General features: G+C 49.6%; 1 protein-coding gene across 1 annotated transcript; it reads left to right on the forward strand.

Moving 5' to 3' along the window:
• Nucleotides 1-4962: 4962 nt before the first annotated feature.
• On the forward strand, nt 4963-15075 carry TRAPPC3 (trafficking protein particle complex subunit 3). The gene is made up of 5 exons (XM_022575232.3): nt 4963-5111; nt 12609-12706; nt 12951-13050; nt 14133-14315; nt 14783-15075. The coding sequence occupies exons 1-5, from the start codon at nt 5070-5072 to the stop codon at nt 14900-14902; spliced, it is 543 nt and encodes a 180-aa protein (XP_022430940.1). The 5' UTR covers nt 4963-5069; the 3' UTR covers nt 14903-15075.
• The last annotated feature ends 6399 nt before the right edge of the window (nt 15076-21474 follow it).

Here is a 21474-nt window from a genome sequence, read left to right on the forward strand (position 1 = left end):
AGGTGGATCGATGATGGTGCTTGCTGCAGGGACTGACTGAGGGGTGGAAGGAGCAGATGCAGCTGGGCCCTGCGCACCCAATCCCTGCCCTTTGTCCTGACCTCCAGAAGGTCAGTTGTCTAGTTCTCCATTGCCCAGAGATTAGGCCCAGCGATATGTTGTCCTCCTGCCCCCCTTTCCTGCCAGTGTCTCCTTCCTTTGAGCAGCTCCAGAGAGCAGTCATTTCAAGGGGGAGGGTTGGGAACAAAAGGTTCTGGATCTCAGGCAACCTGGGAGCAGACTGTCCTGGGAGGAGTGAGTAGATGGGGGACTGAACCCTCTTCGAGGGCCAGGGAGGGAATACTACCTTGCCCAGTCCAAAAACATTAGAAAAGGATGATGCTAGAAGGTCTGCAACTGGAGCTGGTAACCTTAAGCTACTGTCTTAACTTTTCTGAAACCCAGTTAGCTCACCTATAAAATCAGGAAAATAATAATACCATGAGGTATCATGGGGTCGCTGTAAAGGTTAAATAAGGCAACACAGATGAAGTGCTTAGCACAGAGCCTGGCGTATAGGAAGTGCTTAACAAATATGATGATGGGCATTCAAAAGTAAACGCAGGGGCTTCCCTGGTGGCGCAGTGGTTGAGAGTCTGCCTGCTAATGCTAGGGGACATGGGTTCGAGCCCTGGTCTGGGAGGATCCCGCATGCCGCGGAGCAACTAGGCCCGTGAGCCACAACTACTGAGCCTGCGCGTCTGGAGCCTGTGCTCCGCAATGAGAGGCCGCGATAGTGAGAGGCCCGCGCACCACGATGAAGAGTGGCCCCCGCTTGCCACAACTAGAGAAAGCCCTCTCACAGAAACGAAGACCCAACGCAGCAAAAATAAATAAATTAATAAACTCCTGCCCCCCCCAAAAAAGTAAAAGCAGGTTAGGTTGAGGATCAGATCCCCCATCTTTGTTGTCAGCCATCCCATCTGCAGGGTGAGGGGACCATGTGGATGGTAGAGTCCAGCACTGTCCTTTGTGAGGTCAGTGCATCTTCCAGAGCTGACCAGGCCCACACTGAGCCAGGTAGTGACTAGACTCAGAATTCATGAACAGAACCCAGTAGGGGAGAGCCATCTGGGATGGTTCTTCCCCACCCCCATGCACAATCTTGAGGGTACAGTAGGGACAGTAGGGACAAAGACATATATTGGTGGGTATAGTGAGATACGCTCTATAGCTAGAGCTCAAGAATAGTAGAGGGGGAACATGCCACGGAGCAACTAAGCCCATGCGCTACAACTATTGAGCCTGCGCTCTAGAGCCCATGAGCTACAACTACTGAGCCTGCGTGCCACAACTACTGAAGCCCACGTGCCTAGAGCCCGTGCTCCACGAGAGAAGCCACTGCAATGAGAAGCCCGTGCACCGCAACAAAGAGTAGCCCCCACTCGCCACAGCTAGACAAAGCCCACGCACAGCAACAAAGACCCAACACAGCCAAAACTAACTAACTAACTAACTAAATAAATAGAAAAAAAAAATAGTAGAGGGGCAAGTGGGAGCTGAAGATGAAGAGATAGGCCAGGGATGGCCTATATAGGAGGATTTGAATGCCAGTTGGCATCATGATCTACACAATATAGATATTAGGGAGCTGCTGAAGGTTCTTCAGAAGGAGAAGAGTGAGCAGTGCTTTAGAACTGGAAATCCTCCATCATGTCTAATGATCTAGGATTGACTTTGAGGAGCCCCCTGCAAAGAGACAGCATATGGCATTAGCCTACTCGGTGGTTCTCAATAGAGGCAATTTTGCTCCCCAGGGGATATTTGGCAATGTTTAGAGGCCTCTGTGGTAGCCACAACTAGGGGTGTTACTGGCATCTAGTACTTAGACACCAGGAATGTTGTTTAACATCTTGCAATGCACAAGACCACCTCCTGAACAAAGAATCATCCGGCCCAAAATGTCAATGCTGCCAAGATTGAGGAGCCCTTCCCTAGACTGAGGGTGGAGACACCTGCACCTACCTCCTCGCAAGATGCTAGTGGTGGGGACATCTGGGAGTTAGACAACTTGATGGACGGTTCTCCTGGCCAGCCCCAGGAGGCTTCCTGCACAGCGAGTCCTGGGAAGGTGACTGAGGGGAGCCAGGAGAGCACCAATGTCCTGTGATTGATGCAGTCGGAGTAGGCAAATGGACTGGGTTCCTCTTCGTTTGCCCGCTAATTGACCAGGATCCTTGGTGGATCCCAGGCCCCGGCAACTTATGGGGTTTAGAGTGGGTGTCTGTGAGTTTGGGGCTGAGTGAAAGTGCTCCATGTAGCCCTCCACGTATTAGACATAGCAGAGAAGGAGCAAGCAGGGCACTTGCAACATTACAGGGGTCTGAGAATGTCTTGCCCTCTTCAGTGAGGGGCTGGGAACTCTGTGACCTCCCCTGTTCCTCCCCTACGGCCCAGGGCAGTCCCCTCCCCACTCCACGGAAACAGGCTTGAATGAGCTGTTAGTTTCACCATGAGGCTGGGCTGGGGCTAGGAGACAGGTCACTGGATGGAAATCAGATACATGTTCTCTTCCTGATCCCCCTAGGGGGAAAGCAGGAGCACGAGCATTTACAACCTCCTAGGTTTGGTGGGGCAGGATCCAAGATGAACCTGATGGAGAGGTGAAGGAAATCACTGGGAGATTTGACCAAAGCCCTGGAGGCTGTCGCCACTCCCACACAAGTAGGAAGTAGGAGGGGCCTCATGGTGGGGGCGGCTTGAGTGAACAGATATCAGATTCTGACTCCCACCCTACACCCAAGGCGCTGCAGCAAGAAGGGGTCTCTAACACAGACCACTCTGCTGGGAAGCTGTATCCTTCAGGGCCCACCCTCTGGGGTTGGGGGTGGGGAATGTCCTCAAGGACAAAGTTGACACCAGCTGCAAAAAGGCCTCCCTCCCTTCAGCTCTTGCAGAGGGGAAGTAACAGAGAGGGATTGGAGGGGGAGGAGCTCAGATCCAGGACTAAAGAGGTTCAATCTTTTGGGTTCTTGAGAAGGGGCGGCTGGAGTCCCTGCTAGGGATGGGAAGCTGTCCCTGCTGCATTCTTTTCCTGAGAGAAGGAGATGAGGGTGGGGAGGAGGTGCCTAGTGTTCTTAAATGTCCTGGCCCCAGGGGTGACGGAGAGGGATTGGGAGCTGGGAATGAGAGCCCTTGAAGAAGTCGCTAAGGAGCCAGGAGGAGACCCTCTAGATTAGCCTGAGGTGGACTCCACCCCCACCCTCAATTCAGTACTGGTGACTTTCCAAGGAGGAGTCCCAAAGAGGAAGAGGAATTCCAAAAGGAGGAATCACAGGCAGAGAGAGGAAGAATCTCAGAGGTTACAAGATGGGCGGGGAGAGGCTCCGCCTTCAGTCTCTCCAGACCCACCCTGCCTGACAGCAGGCTGGGTGGAGTGGAGCGCTGGCTGTGACTGTGACTCAGGTTTCTGTGGGCAGCCAAGGGCAGCCGGCAGGGAGGAGGCCAGACCAACAGACAGGCCAGCCAACTGCAGCTTTCACCTCAGCTGTCCTTTCTCCTGGGAATGCAGGAGGTTCTTCTCTAGCTTTGCTGGCCTCCAAGGGCTAGCCCACCCCTGCTTCCTCATCCTCACCCCCAGCCGACCCTCATCTTCCTTCCCAGAACCCTCAGCCAAGGCACTGACACAGGAGGGAGAGTCAAAGGTCACTGCCTCTAGGAAGGCCCCAGAATGTCTGTGCCACAGGGAGAAGAGTATAATAATGATTGGTCCTGCATGGGAGGGACAGACTGGGGGAATCTTGGGTGCTGGCTTTCAGGCTAAGCAGCCTGCTGCCCAACCCCCCCCACTCCCCCAGCCAGGATAGCCAGGATGGCTCACGTCTGGGCAAGCTGGTTGTCATGGTGAAGGCTAGGGGCTAGAATGGAGCTGCCGCAGAGTCAGGCTCTCCTAAGTGAGGAGAGGGTGCTCAGGGACTCCCAGCCAAGCACGCTCAGCATTGACCAGCCAGGGAGGGATGGCTGGGGCTGCAACCAAAGAGCTATAGCCAGGGACTGACTGTAGGACTTCCCCTTGGTGATGGGTGAGGGTGCGGCCAGCACATTCCCCTGGTATTTCTGGGGCCTGTTTGCTGGGCTGAGTTTTTAGAGAGCGGCTGGAAGAAAGGGAATGCACATTTACTTTGTGCCAAGTGCCTGCATACATATCTCACCAATCTTCACAACAACTGGGAGAGATCCAGCAATTTGCCTAAAATGGCAAAGCTGGGATTAAAATCCAAGACTGACTGCTACAAACACCGGTGATCTTTCTTTTCTGGGAACCAGGCTGTGTACTTGTTCTAGGGGAGGGAGAGGGAGAAAGTGACCTGAACTTTATATCAGCCTGGATATTTCATCAGGAGGCCACAGTGGTAGGATGCAGGCGCTGGCTGCGTTTGGGGTTTAGAGGCAGATGACAGTTTGAAGAGAAAGCCACTGATGAAATACTTGGCACATAGTAGGTGGTCATTGAATATTTTTGTAAAGAAGAAGCCAGATCTGTGTATGAGCCATGGCCAGTTTTCTGGGACATCCTGGGAGGTTCTGGCTCTGAATTGCAGCAACAGCGCAAGAAGCTAGTTTGAAAGAGGGACTTTCCAAGACCATCCCCGGCGAGAGAGGAATTTGCGGAGCATCACTGAGTGGAGATGGGGGAATGGAGGGGTTGGGGTGGTGGGGAGGAAAGGGAAGTGTGTGGATGATACAGGATTACAGCAAGCTGCGGACGCCACCCAGCGGCCATAACGCAACCCATGGGGAAGCCAGGCTCCAAGAGTCCGCTGTGCGCGGAGCACTCTGGGAGTTGTAGTCCTGCTACATTAAGGTGCTGCCAGTGGAGCTGTTGGGTGTTGTAGTCCGACGTTTCCTGGGCGGGAATTACCCTCGTTGGCCGGACCACGAGTCCCGTGGTGCCCCGCGGCAGGCCGCGCAGGCGCGGTGAGTCGGTGCTGGTCAATCCTGAATGCTGTGGGGCCGCTAACTGGGTCCAGCGGTGTTAGAAGGGGTCACCGAGTGGGTCTGTGTTGTGGTGGGGTAAGGCGGCCAGCACCATGTCGAGGCAGGCGAACCGTGGCACCGAGAGCAAGAAAATGGTAACCGGAGCGTGTGACCTCGGCGGGCGGGGCGGAATGGAGGTGTTCTGGGGAAGGGCCCGGCGCGGGGCGCGAGTCGCAACTGGGAAATCTCCTTCTGCTAGCGCTGGGAGGGGGTGGTTCCGCTGGGAGGAAGGAGGAGGCTCCTTGGTGGGTCGAGAGCGGAGAATCGCTCCGGGGTGGTCCCGGGTGTGAGGCAGGTTGGAGGGCCCCTGGAGTAGCTCGGAGACCCCTCCCCCGAGTGCAGTTGGGTGCAAGACCAACAACGACGGCGGCAATAACAGTAACTTCCACTGTTGCTCTCTTACTGTGTGTTAGGTACTGGGCCTGGCATTTACGTCCGTTATCATTTAATCCGCAAAATAACTCTCAGGTGGATAATGTTATCGCCATTTTAAAGCTCAGAGAGGTTGCATACTGGCCCAGATTTACAGCTAGGAAGAGTTAGGATCTGATGAACCCATGTCTCTCTGACCCCAAAGCTAATGCTTCAGACTACTAGACCATAACGTCTCTCACACTCAGCTACTGGTTTTGCCAGAAAGCAAGTGTAAGGGGTGGGCCAGAGTAGGGAGTAAGTGCTCTCCCTCTGGCGAATGGCGGGCAGGCTCCCTCCTTGTCCTGGGAATAGTGGGACACCATCTAGTCCTATGAAGTTTGGCTGCAGATGGGGGCTGGGCCTGGAAAGTAACGTGGATGATGTTTTTATCCAAACTGAGGGGACTTCTTGACAGATGTTCCTTTTCTTTGGCATATTCTTATTTCCTCCAGAATTGCCCGTTTGTCTTTGTTTTTCAGTTTACAGACTGAGTTATTGAAGGTTGCATGCAGGGCAGACCAGGGGCCTTTTGTTGACACTCAGCTCTAGAGGGGATGACTAAACTTCCCTCACACCTTTGCATCTTATACCAGGAACAGCCACCAAAAATGGGCAGCAGGAGGCCCTATTACTCCAGAGTAGTACTGTACTTTTTCTCTCAGATCCCTTTTGAGAAGTTGATGAGAGCTGTGGATCTTCTCGCAGAAATAGTAAATGGACAAACATATACAGAGACATTTACTTACATTTGGGGAGGATTTGTGGGCCTGCGAAGATACTCTGTGAATTCCTGTTTTGGAGGAAATACTGAGTTAAAAAGAAAAAGGAGAGAATATTTTGCTAGGCAACAATGTCATGTAGGGGAAAAAGCATGGATATCGGTTGGAATTCTCATTGGTCCTCAATTTCCTTATCTATGAAATGGGGACAGTAATACCTCCCTAGGATTAAGTGAGGTAGTGTAAAATGCATGGGGCATGGTAAATGTTTGCTTTCCCCTCCTTTTCCTATGATATGAATGGATATGAGAAGTCTTCCTGTTTAGTTTTCATATCTAGCTCTTTTTTGCACCTTTTTTTTAAAACCTGAAACCAGTATTGAAACTTTTAATACCATTTTAGCAGGAACCTTCAGTCTACACACACACCCCTCCCCCCCAGCCCTCAGTATTCACTCAGTTTTGGTGAAGTGAGGGAATTAGGGAGGGGCAGCAGTGCATTCGGGCCTCAAAGCTTTTGCTACTGCTGTAGTCTCTGCTTGGAACTTCTTTCCCCAGAGACTAGCTGGCTACTCCTCACCTCATTCAGTTACTCAGATATCATCTTCTCAAAGAGGGCTTCCCTGACCACCTGACTAGTTCTCTATCCTCTTACTCTACTCTGTTTCCCTTCAAGCACTGTCTATTTCATTTAAAATATTTCATTGTGGATTCTATACTTACTTGTTTATTTTCAGTCTCCCCCATGAGAATGTAAACTCCATGAGGGCAGGGGTTGGTTTGTTCACTGCTCCATTCCCAGCACCTAGAATGATGCTTGGCACTAGGCAATCTATATTGAATGAATGACATGAAGGTTTGGTGCATCCTGTCATTCAATTCCTATTGGTACCCACTTGAGGCTTGTCACATGATCCTCTTTGTAGCCACCTGGTTCTGACATGCTCCCCTTTCCTCTCTGCCTTTGGAGTCTCCCCCTCTAGCAGCCCACTTCCCAATCAGCCCAACCTTCTGCTGATTGCTGCGTTCCCAGGTAAGCCTTCCAAAACTTAAATGGTTAATATGCCCAAGTAATTAGATCTCTGCTTTTTGTCTGTGTTAACAGAAACAGCCCATTTGTCTAGCAGACTTTTCCTGAGTCCCAGCTCTGTGCAAAGCATTGTGGGAAATGCAGAGATGAAGTCCTAGTCCCTAACCTTGAGAAGCACATACTCTATGAGAGAGGTGGAAAAATACACAACACAGAAGTATGGTACTGTCTTGGATTGAGTCCTGGCTTCACTGCTTACTTATGTGGCCTTGACCAAGTGTCTTCATTGTTTTGTTTTGTTTGCGGTATGCGGGCCTCTCACTGTTGTGGCCTCTCCCATAGTGGAGCACAGGCTCTGGACGCGCAGGCTCAGTGGCCATGGCTCACGGGCCCAGCTGCTCCACGGCGTGTGGGATCTTCCCGGACCGGGGCACGAACCCGTGTCCCCTGCTTCGGCAGGCGGACTCTCAACCACTGTGCCACCAGGGAAGCCCTCTTCATTGTTTTAAGCATCAGTTTCACCATCTTTATTTATTTATTTTCGGCCACACCAAGCAGCTTGCGGGATCTCAGTTCCCTGACCAGGGATTGAACCTGGGCCATGGCAGTGAAAGCCTGGAATCCCAACTGTTAGGCCACTAGGAAACTCCCACTAAAAAGGTAATAATAGTATAATAAGGTTGTTCTGAGGATTAACTGAGGTATCGCGTGTAAAGCTACCAGTGTGATAGAGCACCTGAGAACACAGTTGACACTCAGTAAATGTCAGCTAGCAAGCCTTTTCTCTTTTCTGCCGTGCTTGTCGGATCCTGGTTCTCCAACCAGGGACCGAACCTGTGCCCCCTGCAGTGCAAGCACAGAGTCCTAACCACTGGACCGCCAGGGAATTCGCAGCATCCTTTTTGTTTTAATTGAAGTATAGTTTATCTACAACACTATGTTAGTTCCATGTGCACAACATAGTGATTCGCTATTACTATACACTGCAAAATGGTCACCACACAAGCATCCTTATTAGTAAAGATATTAACCTTTGTGTGTTTAGGCCTGCCCTTCTTTTGTGTTGTGGCTCTATTCTCCAGAGCTCAGGTGAGTTACTACTTGAGTAGCAGCGCTCAGAATCTCCATGACAGGAGGCTGGAGAGTGACAAAAGAGGGATGGACTCAGTCCTGTTACTGACCTTCCTTCCCCAGCTGCTGGGGAGCAGTCACACTGGATTATTTGTGTTGACAAAAATAATAAGCATGACTGTTAATAAGTATCTTGGAGCATTAGCTCAAAAGATCAGCCCCTTAAGGAGTTTTGATGTTTTGTTTGGGGCACTGACTGCAAGCTGCCTGAAAACCGTGCAGTAGCTTACCTGAGTGTAGGGCTTGGCTTACCTACTCTGCTCAGGTTGTGCCTGAAGCACTTGGCTTTGCCAGTGTGAAACCACTCTTGTGGTTTCTTAGTCTGCAAAGCATCTTTAAGTCCAGGATCTTATTAGACCCTCTTCCCAACCCTGTGATTGGCATGACATATTTCACTGTTACTGTTTTTGTTGGAGAAGATTGAAGTTTAGCAAAGTGAAGTGACTTAGGTAAAGTCTCACAACTAGTGACAAGTCCATACTCAGAACCAGGTCTTCTGACTATAAACCGAGCATCCTTCTATATGCCTTACTAATTGTTTTAAAGTTCTTTATAGCGATTCAGAATCTCCCTCTTTGAACCTAGTTCAGGGTGCTTTCTGGCACCACACCACAGAGAACCAGTTTAAGGACAAAAATAACAATATCTACTTTTATTTATTTTTTTGGTGAGCAGTATGTGGGATCGAACCCGTGCCCCCTGCCTTGGAAGCGCGGAGTCTTAACCACTCCAGGGACGTCAGGGAAGTCCCACAATATCTATTTCTTGAGTAGGTACTGTGCAGCAGGTACTCTACACATATTATCTCATTGATAACCCTGAAGGGCAGATAATATTATCGCCATTGTGCAGATGGGAAAAGCTGATGTTCAGGGAGATTAAGCAGTGGCTTGGGATGACATACCTTTTTATTTTGGACATAATAACTTACAGGACAGTGCTCAACTCTAAGAAGACTGAGTCTCAGTTACTTAACCTATCTCCTGTAAAATGGGGATAAATAATGTTTGTTTTGCTAACCTCTCATGGTTGTTATAAAGCTCAATAAGTATCTGTGAAGACACTCCGAAAGTTTTATAAATGTTAGTGATCATTATTATTAAACATAATTAAATCAGTCTGAAAGTAGAAGTTTTGCAGAAGAGATTCATGTTTCTGTTGGAAGAATGTGCTTATGTTCAGTGAAGAAATGGGACTGATTGAATTGGTTGACCTTTAAGGTCCCATGGAACCTTAAGTTATAAGGGTCTTCAGACCCTGCAACCACTTGTTACTTTTCTGACTTCCTCTTCTGTTCTTTCTTGTGTTTACTACTGTCTAATCACACTGGTCTCCTAGCTGTTTCTCACTCATGTCAGACATACTCCCACCTCAGAGCCTTACACTTAACTGCCTCAAATTTTTTCACCCAGATACCCTTACTACCTTCAGTTCTTTGCACAAATATCATCTCAATGAGGCCTCCTCTGACTACCCTATCTAAAACTGAACCCCCACACATACATACAGGTAAACATAAATCTCCTTTTGTGCTTATTTTCCTCCATAGCACTTTTCACCATCTGGCAAGCCATTTATTTTATTTATTCAGTTTATTACCTCTTTCCCTCCTGTTAGGTAGTTCCTGGTACATAGTAAACTTTGAATGAATGATTTTTTCTATACCACAGCTCATTTCTATTTTTAAAGTCTGAAGACCTTTAAGTTGTGTATTTATGTCATGCACTATTCCAAATAGGCTTGGTTCATACCTGAAGATGGAGATAGACTTACAAATTAAGAGAGGATGTGGAGAACCTGCATCAGGGACCCTATTCCCAGATCCCAGGCATATTGATTCTGTGACCACCGACAGATCTATTTAGGACCTTGATTTTTCTTATTGGTAAACTGGGGGCTGCTGCATGTATAAAATGCTTGGTAACATCGTGATATGCATGTTACTTGGCATCATGGTGGGCTGAGGCTCTTGGAGTCTCCATCCAAGGACTCATTAATAATGGAAGGAAAGATCTCCTGATTTAATGCCGTGGTGCCAACTCTGTGGACTGGTTACTGCTGGATTGTCTCCATCCATTCATGCCTAAGCCATTCTAGTGCCAAACCCTTAACTTTACTAAAAATTATTCTCCTCCTTAATAGCTTCCCTTTAATAGCCATATTTGGTATATGGTCTCTTGGAGACATCCTGATCTGTTTTAGTTGAATTCAAAGAGCTTACTTATTCTGAAACTGATTCTCTTTGACTCCCTGGTACAGCTACCTTTTATTTGTTTGTTTTTTTAGGGAAGGTTATTAATATTGCAGTTGTTGGGAACAGTGGACAGAGTGAACTTTGGCTTAGAAACTCCTGGTTTTCATCCCCCCAAGTTACTTTTGTCAATAGTTAGCTGTCTCTTGGGGACTTCCCTGGTGGTCTGAATCCGCCTTCCAATGCAGGGGACGTGGGTTCAATCCCTGGTTGGGGAACTACGATCCTACATGCTGTGGGACAGCTAAGCCCACATGCTGCAACTACTGAGCCTGAGTGCCACAAGTAGAGAGAAGCCTGTCTGCCGCAATGAAACATCCCACGTGACGCAGCCAAAAATAAATAAATAAATATTTAAAAAATAAAAATAATAATTATCTGTCCTTGGTCAAATTACTGAACCATTCTGAGGCTCAGTTTCCTCATCTCTAAAATGAGATCAGTTTCTGCTCTTTCTGCTTTACAGAGTTATTGTGGGGTGAAAAATGAGATAATGAAAAATAGAATGTATGTAAGCAAAAGGCATTCACATTATTCTTTTTTTAAAAATTTTATTTATTTTTGGCTGCGTTGGGTCTTCATTGCTGCACGCGGGCTTTCTCTAGTTGTGGCAAGCAGGGGCTACTCTTCATTGTGGCGCGTGGGCTTCTCGTTGCAGTGGCTTCTCTTGTTGTGGAGCACAGGCTCTAGGTGCACAGGCTTCAGTAGTTGTGGCACGTGGGTTCAGTAGTTGTGGCTTGTGGGCTCTAGAGCACAGGCTCAGTAGTTATGGTGTATGGGCTTAGTTGCTCCGCGGCATGTGGGATCTTCCCCAGACCAGGCTCAAACCTATGACCCCTGCATTGGCAAGCAGATTCTTAACCACTGTGCCACCAGGGAAGTCCCTCACATTATTATTCTTGCAGTGACCTCATCACCAGGCCATGGGGATGAGGTGAGGAGCATTGGGCCGTGGGAGCCTGGGCCTTAATGTTAGTTGTACTTTCTTCCCCCAAAGACTTGCAGACAGAGAGGTGCTCTGCTCCAAGTCTGACAAGCCTCCATTCAGAAAGGACTGGTTGGGGCTTCCCTGGTGGCGCAGTGGTTGAGAGTCCGCCTGCCGATGCAGGGGACACGGGTTCGTGCCCCGGTCCGGGAAGATCCCACATGCCACAGAGCGGCTGAGCCCGTGAGCCATGGCCACTGAGCCTGCGCTTCCGGAGCCTGTGCTCCGCAATGGGAGAGGCCACAACAGTGAGAGGCCCGTGTACCACAAAAAAAAAAAAAAAAAAAAGAAAGGACTGGTTGGGTAGCAATCTTGATTTTTCAGCCATGTTTCTGTATGAGTACATTGATCCAAATGTGCTGCTAACACGTTTCTCGCTTTAACTCCGATAATACCTTTCCCCCAACCTGCTGCTTTTATTCTGTAGTCTTGGTATTTGCTGTTCCTTTCACCTTCCACATCTCTCTGTTTTTTGGTAAGTAGGTGACAGGATTCTTTATCTGGGAGTTTCTGTGCTTTCAACTGTGGTTGTAATAGAAACCAGTCCAGGTCAGTATTGTGTTCCAGGTACACAAAAGATTGTGTTCCTTTCAGAGTTATCCCTTTCCCGCAAACACTTTAGCTATGTGTCAAGAGAAACATTATTTTTTCCCATGTTGGTGACTTAGAGGGTTATCATTAGTGCAGTGGACTTCATCTGGTACGTCCTTCCTTCCCCCTGGGACCTCTGCTGCTCCTGGATGGGGCCTTGGGAGCGCAGTTAGGCTTGGCAGCTGTGGTGGGACCCTGGGTCAGCAGAAGTCCACCTTGGTGTGTTGGAAGGGGCTCAGTGCATGAGGTACCTTTCACAGCCTGTTTTTTAGTGGGTCTAGTTTCAGCCCTGACACATTGACCCTAGGGAGCTAAATTCTTTGGCTACTCCACAGGGGGTGATGGTCTTTCCCACCAGACACAAGTAACCTTCCTTTGAATTCTGACAGTTGCATTGAGGCCCATCCAGACTCTCACCAAACTTGCTTTTTTTGTGTGGCTTGGTCCTGACTGCCTTTTGAATCTCTTTTAGAGCTCTGAGCTCTTCACCCTGACCTATGGGGCTCTAGTCACCCAGCTGTGCAAGGACTATGAAAATGATGAAGATGTGAATAAACAGCTGGACAAAATGTGAGTGAGCTCCTCTGTGGGAGAGCCAGTAATGGGACTGCTGAGCATACCGAATCTACGTGGTCCCTTAGGGCCCAGAACAGGGTTCACTCTCGTTACCAACACTTTGGGTACAGTTTCCACTGCTTATTTATTGGGATGTTTTGGGATTGTCCTAGTTTTCCCTTTACCACCGACAGCCTTATGTTCAGACATAAGACATTCAGACCGCATAATATAGTCTGTTCTCTCATTTCTTTCCCAGGGGCTATAACATTGGAGTCCGACTGATTGAAGATTTCTTGGCACGGTCAAATGTCGGGAGGTGCCATGACTTTCGGGAAACTGCAGATGTCATTGCCAAGGTCATTATCCTGGGTCACCTGGCCATACCGAAGGATTGTCATTGGAAGGCACTGCTTACCACTCGCTCCCTTAGAAAGGCCCTTATTATTCCAGAAGAATAGCTAGGCAGCTGTTTGAACCAAAGAAGCCTTCCTGGTGGTTTAGGAATAACACAGATTATGAAAAAGGGAAGAATGGTTGGGATCATCCTTGTGGATTAAAGACCCACTAAAATCAAAGCCAGATCTCTTCAACTGTGCGGATGTAGCAGAGTAGCATGGGGGTTAAGAATATAGACAAACCTGGCCGTGAGGCATGTGGGATCTTAGCTCCCCGACCAGGGATCAAACCTGTGCCCCCTTCGTTGGAAGGTGACGTCTTAACCACTGGACTGCCGGGAAGTATGGGCCACATCCAAAAAAAAAAAAAAATCTTAGGGAAAAAAAAATAAAGAATACAGACAAACCTGGCTTCAAATTCTGGCCCCAGTACTTAGCAGTTCTTAGGTAAGTTATTTTTAACTTCTTTAATTACCAGTTACCTCATCTTTAAAATGAAGAAAATAAGAGCTACCTCATAGGGTTTTTGTAAGGAGTAAATGAAAAAATGAACATGAGCGTTCAGGTAAAATGAATGTCCTTACTGCAGCATGTATACAGAAAGTGTTTGCTATTAATAATATTAGTGTTACATATTATAGGGTTAATAGTAAATGATATAACACCTATAGCTTTGTGGTGTTAGAAGAAGGGTTCAGATAGCAGAGAGAGAGGACAGGAAAGTGTGTTGGGACCGCTCTGTGGTTAGATGCTGGTTCAGGGCAGCCATCCCTGTCAGAAGATCAGTGCTCCTTTCCACTAAGAAGTGCAGGTAATCCGCAAGTTGTCACCTAATTGTATGATGCCTTGAAGGAGAAGGGTGTGGAATTGTGCACAGTTGCTTTCCCTTTTTGCCTTGAATACCTGAAGCTTCAGTGTCTTGCAGAGGCCACAATTTTTTTCCTGAACCATTTAGTTCCCCTTGCTGGCCCCATCACATCACCTTCCCTGTCGTACAGCCCCTACTACTCTTCCTCATAGTGCCATTGTGTGTTTTTTGACAGGTGGCGTTCAAGATGTACTTGGGCGTCACTCCAAGCATCACCAATTGGAGCCCAGCTGGTGACGAATTCTCCCTCATTTTGGAAAATAATCCCTTGGTGGACTTTGTGGAACTTCCTGATAACCACTCATCCCTTATTTATTCCAATCTCTTGTGTGGGGTGTTGCGAGGAGCCTTGGAGATGGTGAGCGCAGCCCTTTACCTCCTGAGACACCTGAAATGTAGTAAGGCCTTAATAAATGCTTCAACGAATGAATGGGAGAGTGAAAAGAAGGGCTTTTAGCTCACCCCAGTGCTTCCCTGCCTGAGGTGGTGATGCTGCCAAGTGTAGGATCCAAGTTGGAAATCTCCGCATGGTGTGGATGCTCCCTGCTAGGCTGGGAGGCGGTGCGCTCAGCCCTCAGGGCCCGGGAACATCTGTTCCCAGATTGGCTTATTTGGTGACAGTTTGATTTGTGAGTGTTCTTTGCTAAGTCTCCCTTATTGGGTGGGGACCACTGCGTTCTGCATAGGAACTGGCAATCTTGTCCATGTGGAAACCAGCCTCCTTGTTTAGGCTACTGTGGATGAGTCAGTTATAGCCCCATCCCTGGTGGTTTCCCAGAGGCTGTGGCTAGGCAGCCGCCCCTTCATTTTTGCACTGTCCCCCAGGTCCAGATGGCTGTGGAGGCCAAATTTGTCCAGGACACCCTGAAAGGAGACGGTGTGACAGAAATCCGGATGAGGTTCATCAGGCGGATTGAGGACAACCTCCCAGCTGGAGAGGAATGACCGTCCCCAGGACTTCAGCGTAGCTGGCAGGAGCCTTGTTGGAGTCAGGAAGCCTCAGTGCTCCCTCTGCCCTCTAGAATTAACTCAGTGACTGTTTAACACAGATGTTATATATTCTTCTAACCTTGTTTCCCTTCTCCATGTTAATAAAGAGCAGACTGTGATATAGTCCATTTACCCTACAAGTGTGCACATTCAGGAGGGAAATTCTTTGCTCCCTTTCCCTTCAGAGGGGCTGGATGTAGTCATCCTTGGTTGGACTAGAAAGAGCTCAAACCAGTTTACATTCCTGTTTGAATTTTCCAAAGTAGAACCCACTTTGACCCCATTAAGAGGCAAGCCTAGCACATTTGTCCCTGGGTCTTCAGAAAGTCATTTGTGAATGGCCGCAGGGAATCCAGGATTCACTGGGACAGGGGAGGAGAAGCCGGGAGGGGTGGGTCGGATTTGCTAGCTGTAGTGTGACACACTGTAGTGCCAGGAAAGGGGAACCAGTCATGCCAGAAACGTTGACTTCTGGGAGGCCACCCAGGCCTCTCTTTCCTCCCTGCTGTTTGGAGGCAAGATCTCCTCTTTTTACAGAGGGTCCATCTTTTTTTCTTACAAGTTCTTCAGTAAAGACACATTCTTGAGTGAAATCCCAATCATGTCATGTTTTTTCTCTGCTCAGCCCTGGGAGTTTTGTTACAGTGGGGTGAGGAGACCTGCTAAAAGTTCCTGTGCCCTACCTTGATTTCATCTGGTCTAGGAATGGCTTCTTCCCATGGACCAGAGAGTCTGGGAAACCTGGGAGCAAATGAGGCCCCTTCAGAGTCATTTTTGAGTCTACTGTCTGTAGCAAAATCTAGAAGCAGACCATTATCCCAGACGTGCCTAAAATGGGCTCTCCTGGGCCCTTGGCCACCAAGTTGGAGGATTTGGCTAGAAAGACCATGTAAACCTTGGTATTGGGGTGCCATTTACTGAGTGCTTACCGTGTGTCATCACTGTGCCGAGCACTTTGTACGCATCATCTAATTCACAATAATTCCATTTTTAGGAGGAGGGCCCAAGTTGCCCAAGGTCATACAGCTAGTAAGTGGAAAAGCTAGGGTTCAAAGCCCCAGCCAGACTCCAAAGCCCGTGTTCTTAACCGCGATGCCTGGCTCACGCGGTGGGAGGGTGGGGGAGCAGGCCTGCGGCTCCCTCTCAGTGTCACAGAGCTTAGGATAGCTTTTGAAGGGAGGGAGCGATCAGAGGTCGTCAGGCCATATTTGGTAGCACTGTTCTTGGGGATGGCCTAGGGCCTTGAGGTCTCAGGCTGTTGGGGTGAAACAGAGCCCCAGGCCTTCCCTGAGGTTAGTAGGCAGGCCTGAGATGAGGGGAGCATTGTGCTTGAAGTGTGTCTTGGTCATAAAGGTTAGGACAAGGGTCCTGGGGCACCAGAGCACACGGCCTGCCTCCTCCAGCTGGGCTAAGCCGCTGAGGAGAGGAAAGATCACTTTTGTGTCCCCGAGTATAGGGATCCCATCCTTCTCTGAGCCTCTTTACCTCCCCCTCCAAGTACAATTGGGGGCCCCAGGGCATGCACCCCATTTTGGTCAACTGTATCCTCAGCGCCCATCAATGCTGGATCCAGTCACACCAGAGTCTGAGTGAATGAAGGAGAGATTAAGGGAACGAAGGCTGGGCCCCAGATGTGGAAAACGTTTGAGTGGTGCCTGGACCCTGCCAAGAAAAGTGAGCTGCACCACCCTTTCCTTCTCTAGGGGGGCCCTTGCCCTTCCTCTCCTCCCAGACCACAACCAACTTCCCAGCAGCTGTTTGTATGGCGTGAGGTTTTGGATATTTCCTTTCCCAGAATTTAACTTGGGCAACGTTACAGGGTCGGCAAGCTGTGGAAACAAAGCCCCCTTGGTGAGTTCTCGCGGTTACAACCCCACAATTGTGTGATGTGCACCCAGGGACTAAGGGAAGGGAAAGGGCTGAGGGCTGTGAGCTATTGGGAACATCACCTCATCCTCTCCCCAGATAAGGCAAACATACAAGGCCCAGCGACCCAACAGCTGGTCCCCCACCCCTGAAGTTAATTAGCTGTAGATTACATATCCCTTTGCTTTACTATGACTGAGCCTGGGACACCACACCCCGCAACCCCCAGGCTAGGCCATTCCCCATTCATGATATACTGGCACAGCCAGCAAGATGGGGCAGGTTTGCCTGGTTGTATGGGAGGACCTGACTAGCCGGGGGGGCGGGGGGTTCCCAAAGAGCCTGGGTGGCTGGAGTAGTCCATGCTGGTGGCCTTTGGACTTGGCGCTGCTTGGGCAGAGCAATAAGGAAAGACCTTGCTCTGCAGCCTTTGGCCACCAGGGGTCTCCAGACCACCACTGTACTGTCCCAGAGAGTTACTATCGGATCCCTGGTTTTCAGAGTTTGCCAGAAGATGCACCTGATGGAGTAAATCTCAGAGGCTGGTCAGAGCCTGAAAGTGCCCCTTTTCTTTAGTCACAACCATGGGACCTGAGAACAAAGCTCACATGGCTGCCTGGCTAAGGGCCTGCCTACTGAACCCAGGGCGCGGGAAAGAACACGTTGGCTAAGAAATCACTGGCTTCCATTCACACCCCAAACTCTTATGCTGCCCTCCTGAGTTGGACGAGCTAGCTCTGAGCCCTCGCCTAACCAACCCCCACTTACTTCCTGAGTCTAGACCAGAGCACCAGCCCTGTTCCCCTGATGTAAGAGAGTCCTGTTCCTGCCCCGGACTCGCACCAGTGACATTTCCATATTCAGGTTACACATTTCTGTGGTGGATTGGCTGCCCCTACGTTTGTACTGAGCATCCAGGTCTGAGAAGGAGGTGGCAAGAGAGGCCCGGGAGCAGAAATTGAGCTAAGTAAAGTTAAAACAGCCTCCTAACAAGCAGTTCATTGTGAATGGCTGGGGGTGGTGGGTGCAGGAAAAGCATCCTCCCGTTCTCCCTCCCGGAGCTTAAGTGCTACCATGTGCTGTTCCCTGGAAGCCAGAGGGCCGGTGGGAGGGGAGGGGAGGGTGGCGGCAGGCGAGGAGCCTCGCTGTTAACCAATCTCCAGCCTTTGATGTAGGGCCAGGCCTGACCCCAGGACGGCCGCTGGCCACTGCCAGGGGAGCTGTGGGATGCAGTGCATTCCTGGGGGCAATTTACGCTTCTGGCGGCAGGAGAGGAAAGTTTCTACTGTGGGGAAGGGGGTGGGGGGAGGGCGCTGCAGTAGAGTTGAGGGCTTGGGTGTAGTACGAATAATGGAGGGAGCCGAGGCACAGGGCAGCACCCTCCTAACTCAGTCTGGCTCACCTAACCTGCTTGGCTAGAGGCCTCCTCCAGGAAGCGTTCTCTGGTGGACCCAGAGCTGGTAAGGGGCAGCACCCTCACCCCCCCACCCTCCGGGCTCTGAGGGCCTGGACTGTCAGCCATGAGGGCATCAAGGACTGAGCCAGGCTAGAGGAGGGCTGGGAAGATGGTGTGATGAGCGTGACAGCATGTGTGAGTGCGGACAAATGTTATTCATAGCAACAGCTAATCTTTATTGCAGAGTGACTATTTGCCAGGGCGAGTCTAAGCAATTCACCTGGATTTCCCGTTTAGCACTCACAGCAACCCTATCACTATTCCTATTTTGCAGATAAGAAAACTGAGATACGCAGCTAATGCATAGTATCAATAGACTTAGGACTTGAACCAAAACAGTCCAGTATTGGACACCAAGCTCTTATCCAGTACATTCTGTGTTGCATGTGTATGTGTGTGTATTTCAGTGGGTGACTGTTTCCTTGTATTCCTTGGGGAGTGTGTCTGTATGTGAATTCTTTCAGTTAATGGAAATGTAGCCCTGAGCTGGGGGCTGGGGACATGGAGATGCTGGGAGCTTCTATCTATGGGGAAGCAGCTGAAGCCATGTGTGGTGGTGGGGAGCAGAGGAGAGGTTGAAAGTAAGAGTCAAGGGCAAGTCCCAGCTCTGCACATAACTTATTAGTTACGTGACTCTGGACAAAGAATTTGAACTCTGAGCCTCAGTTTTTTCATCTGGAAAATGGGGATAATAATGCCTACTTTGCTGACTGTTTTGAGGATAAAACAAAATGAGCATGTATATTTCCTGTCATAGGCTGAGTGTTCCCTAACTGGCAGTTACGATGAACTGGCAATTACGATGAACATTAGGGGAATTGTCTTGCAAAATTGCTGTGCGTGGATATGTCAGTGTCTGAGTGTGTGCAGATGGAAATTTTGCGAAATCAGGGTCGTGCCTCTGTTGTTCATTGCTATATCCCCAAGCGTCTAGCACTACTTTCAGCATAAAGCAGGTGCTCAATAAATTTTTATTCACTATTGACTGAGTGTAAGAATGGAGTGGGGAGCGCCCATAGAGAGAGGGTTGAGTGAGCAGTGTGGGCTTCCACTGGGACCAGTTACATATTTTTTTTAATATGTATTTATTTATTTACTTGGTTGCACCAGAACTTAGTTGCGAAAGGCGGGCTCCTTAGTTGTGGCTCCAGGGCTCCTTAGTTGTGGCATATGAACTCTTAGTTGCGGCATGCACGTGGGATCTAGTTCCCTGACCAGGGATCGAACCTAGGCCCCCTGCATTGGGAGCATGGAGTCTTATTCACTGCGCCACTAGGGAATTCCCCCAGCTACATATTTTATCGGGCTCAGTGCAAAATGAAAATGCAGAGCCCCTGATTCGAAAATTATTATGAATTTCAGGCTGACCCACGAGAGCATAAAACTAAGCCCTTCCGAGCTACAGGCCCATGAAGCCAGCCCCGGCCTCCTCTTGCCTTTGAGCATCACCAGCCCCCAGCCCTCCCCCAGCCCAGCTGTTCGGGAGGGAGTATAAGGAGGCTCCACCCAGGCCTGCTGTGCTTCCCAGGCTGTCTGAGGGAAGGTGAGGAAGGGGAAGGATTGCTCAGTGTGAGCAGGCCAGGGAGGGACTCAGTGACCTGCAGACCTTTCCCCCAAGAAGCCCCTCCTGAGCCAGGCCAGGCCTGAAAGCAGTCCTCTGCCCTCCATCCCTCTAGGAGCTCACCCCCCACCCCACCCCGCAAACCACCAAGCAGGCCACTGGGTGGTCTGGGAACATGTGGTCACATTTAGACATTGATTGAAGCAAAATTGTTATAAGATTAGAATATTTAAGATAACTTTAATTTCCACAGCATTACTGGGATTTTTGAGGATGGGGCTGAGAGATCCTCTGGGGTAGAAGTGAGGAGAACGGTGGGGCCTGTGGGAGGAGTCTTCATTTCCCTAGTTCCGTAAGAGAGGCCTGTGGCAACTGAAAAGAAAGAAGGAGGGCTAGACGGAGGAAAGGACTTTCCAGGAATTGTAGAACCAAGAGTCTATAGTCCCCAAGCAGATATGGAAAGTCAGGGGTGGGCATGGGGGTGTGCAGAATCATCAAGGCCCTGGTGGAGCAGCAGTTTACCAACACCACGCCCCCTCCCCAGACTATTTGCACACCCTAGGCACACATCTGTGCAAACATCCCTCTCTCCCATCAGCTTACCAGACAGATGGAAGAGGTGGCAAGAGGAAGGTTCCAGCCAGGACCTCCCCAGGCTCCAACCTAGGGTGGTTGGAGCCCAGAGTTTTCTCATTGACAGATCAAGAGAGAAATTTAGAAGGAATGGGAGAATCATGGTGACAGTAATAACAATTGCTAACATTTACTGAGTTATTACTATGTGCCAGGCTTGTATTAAACCCTTTATATTCACTGTTTCTAAGAGGCTCTATAGCATGGTGGGAAAGGGGAAGACTGGGGAGCCAACCTGCTTGGAGTTGATTCCCAGCTCATCCACTTGCTAGCTATGTGACCATGGGTGAGTCAGTTAACCCATCTGTGCCTCAGTTTTCCCATCTACAAAGTGGGGACAATTCTCATACCAATCTCAAAGGGTTGGTGTGAGGATTAAATGAACTAATCCATGAGAAGTGCTCACAATAGTGCCTGGCATGGAGTAAGAACCCTGCAAGGGTTAGCTGTTGCCATTAGGGACTATCATTATCCCCCTTTTAAAGAGGAAGAATTTGAGGTCTGGAGAAATGAGGTCACTTGCCCACAGTCACAGAGAGGCAGAACTGCGATCCAAGCCCAGGTCTACTTGACTCCTCAGCCTGTGCTCTGAACCACCAGGCGGGTGCCAGCATCGCCTCTGCCAGGGGCTGTGCTAAGCAGGTTACGTGCCTCGTCTGGTTCAGTTTAACCAGCCACCCCATTTCATACCCCTGCTCAGGCCTTGAGTCCTCTCTGGCCAGCTTCTGATTCTTGTGGCTGAGGAAAATAAAGCCCAGAGAGGGGCAGCAACTTGTCCAAGGCCACACAGCAGGTGACCACAGACAGAGCCGACCCACTGATATCTAGGCACTACCAGAGACAGACCAAGGATGGAAGCCCTGGCAGGTGGGATGGGGAACCAGGCTGGGAGTCTGGCCTGGCCTGGCCTAAAGGTGAGCTTTGGCTGGAAAGCCTGCAACCTCTGGCACCCAGACACTCATTTCCTGTCTTGAGGTTTGCTGTGCAAAGAGCTGGTAGGACAGGAGGCAG

This window comes from Delphinapterus leucas, chromosome 1, assembly GCF_059928025.1.
Source record: "Delphinapterus leucas isolate spDelLeu-1000000601 "Yukka" chromosome 1, BTC_Dleu_Yukka2, whole genome shotgun sequence".
Taxonomy (NCBI): domain Eukaryota; kingdom Metazoa; phylum Chordata; class Mammalia; order Artiodactyla; family Monodontidae; genus Delphinapterus; species Delphinapterus leucas.

Excerpts from the sequence above, each read along its gene's own strand:
- TRAPPC3 (XM_022575232.3), top strand. The coding sequence starts at position 5,070 with ATGTCGAGGCAGGCGAACCGTGGCACCGAGAGCAAGAAAATG. Across the intron at positions 5,112-12,608 it reads GCACCGAGAGCAAGAAAATG|AGCTCTGAGCTCTTCACCCT; the intron begins GTAACCGGAGCG and ends AATCTCTTTTAG. Across the intron at positions 13,051-14,132 it reads CTGCAGATGTCATTGCCAAG|GTGGCGTTCAAGATGTACTT; the intron begins GTCATTATCCTG and ends GTTTTTTGACAG.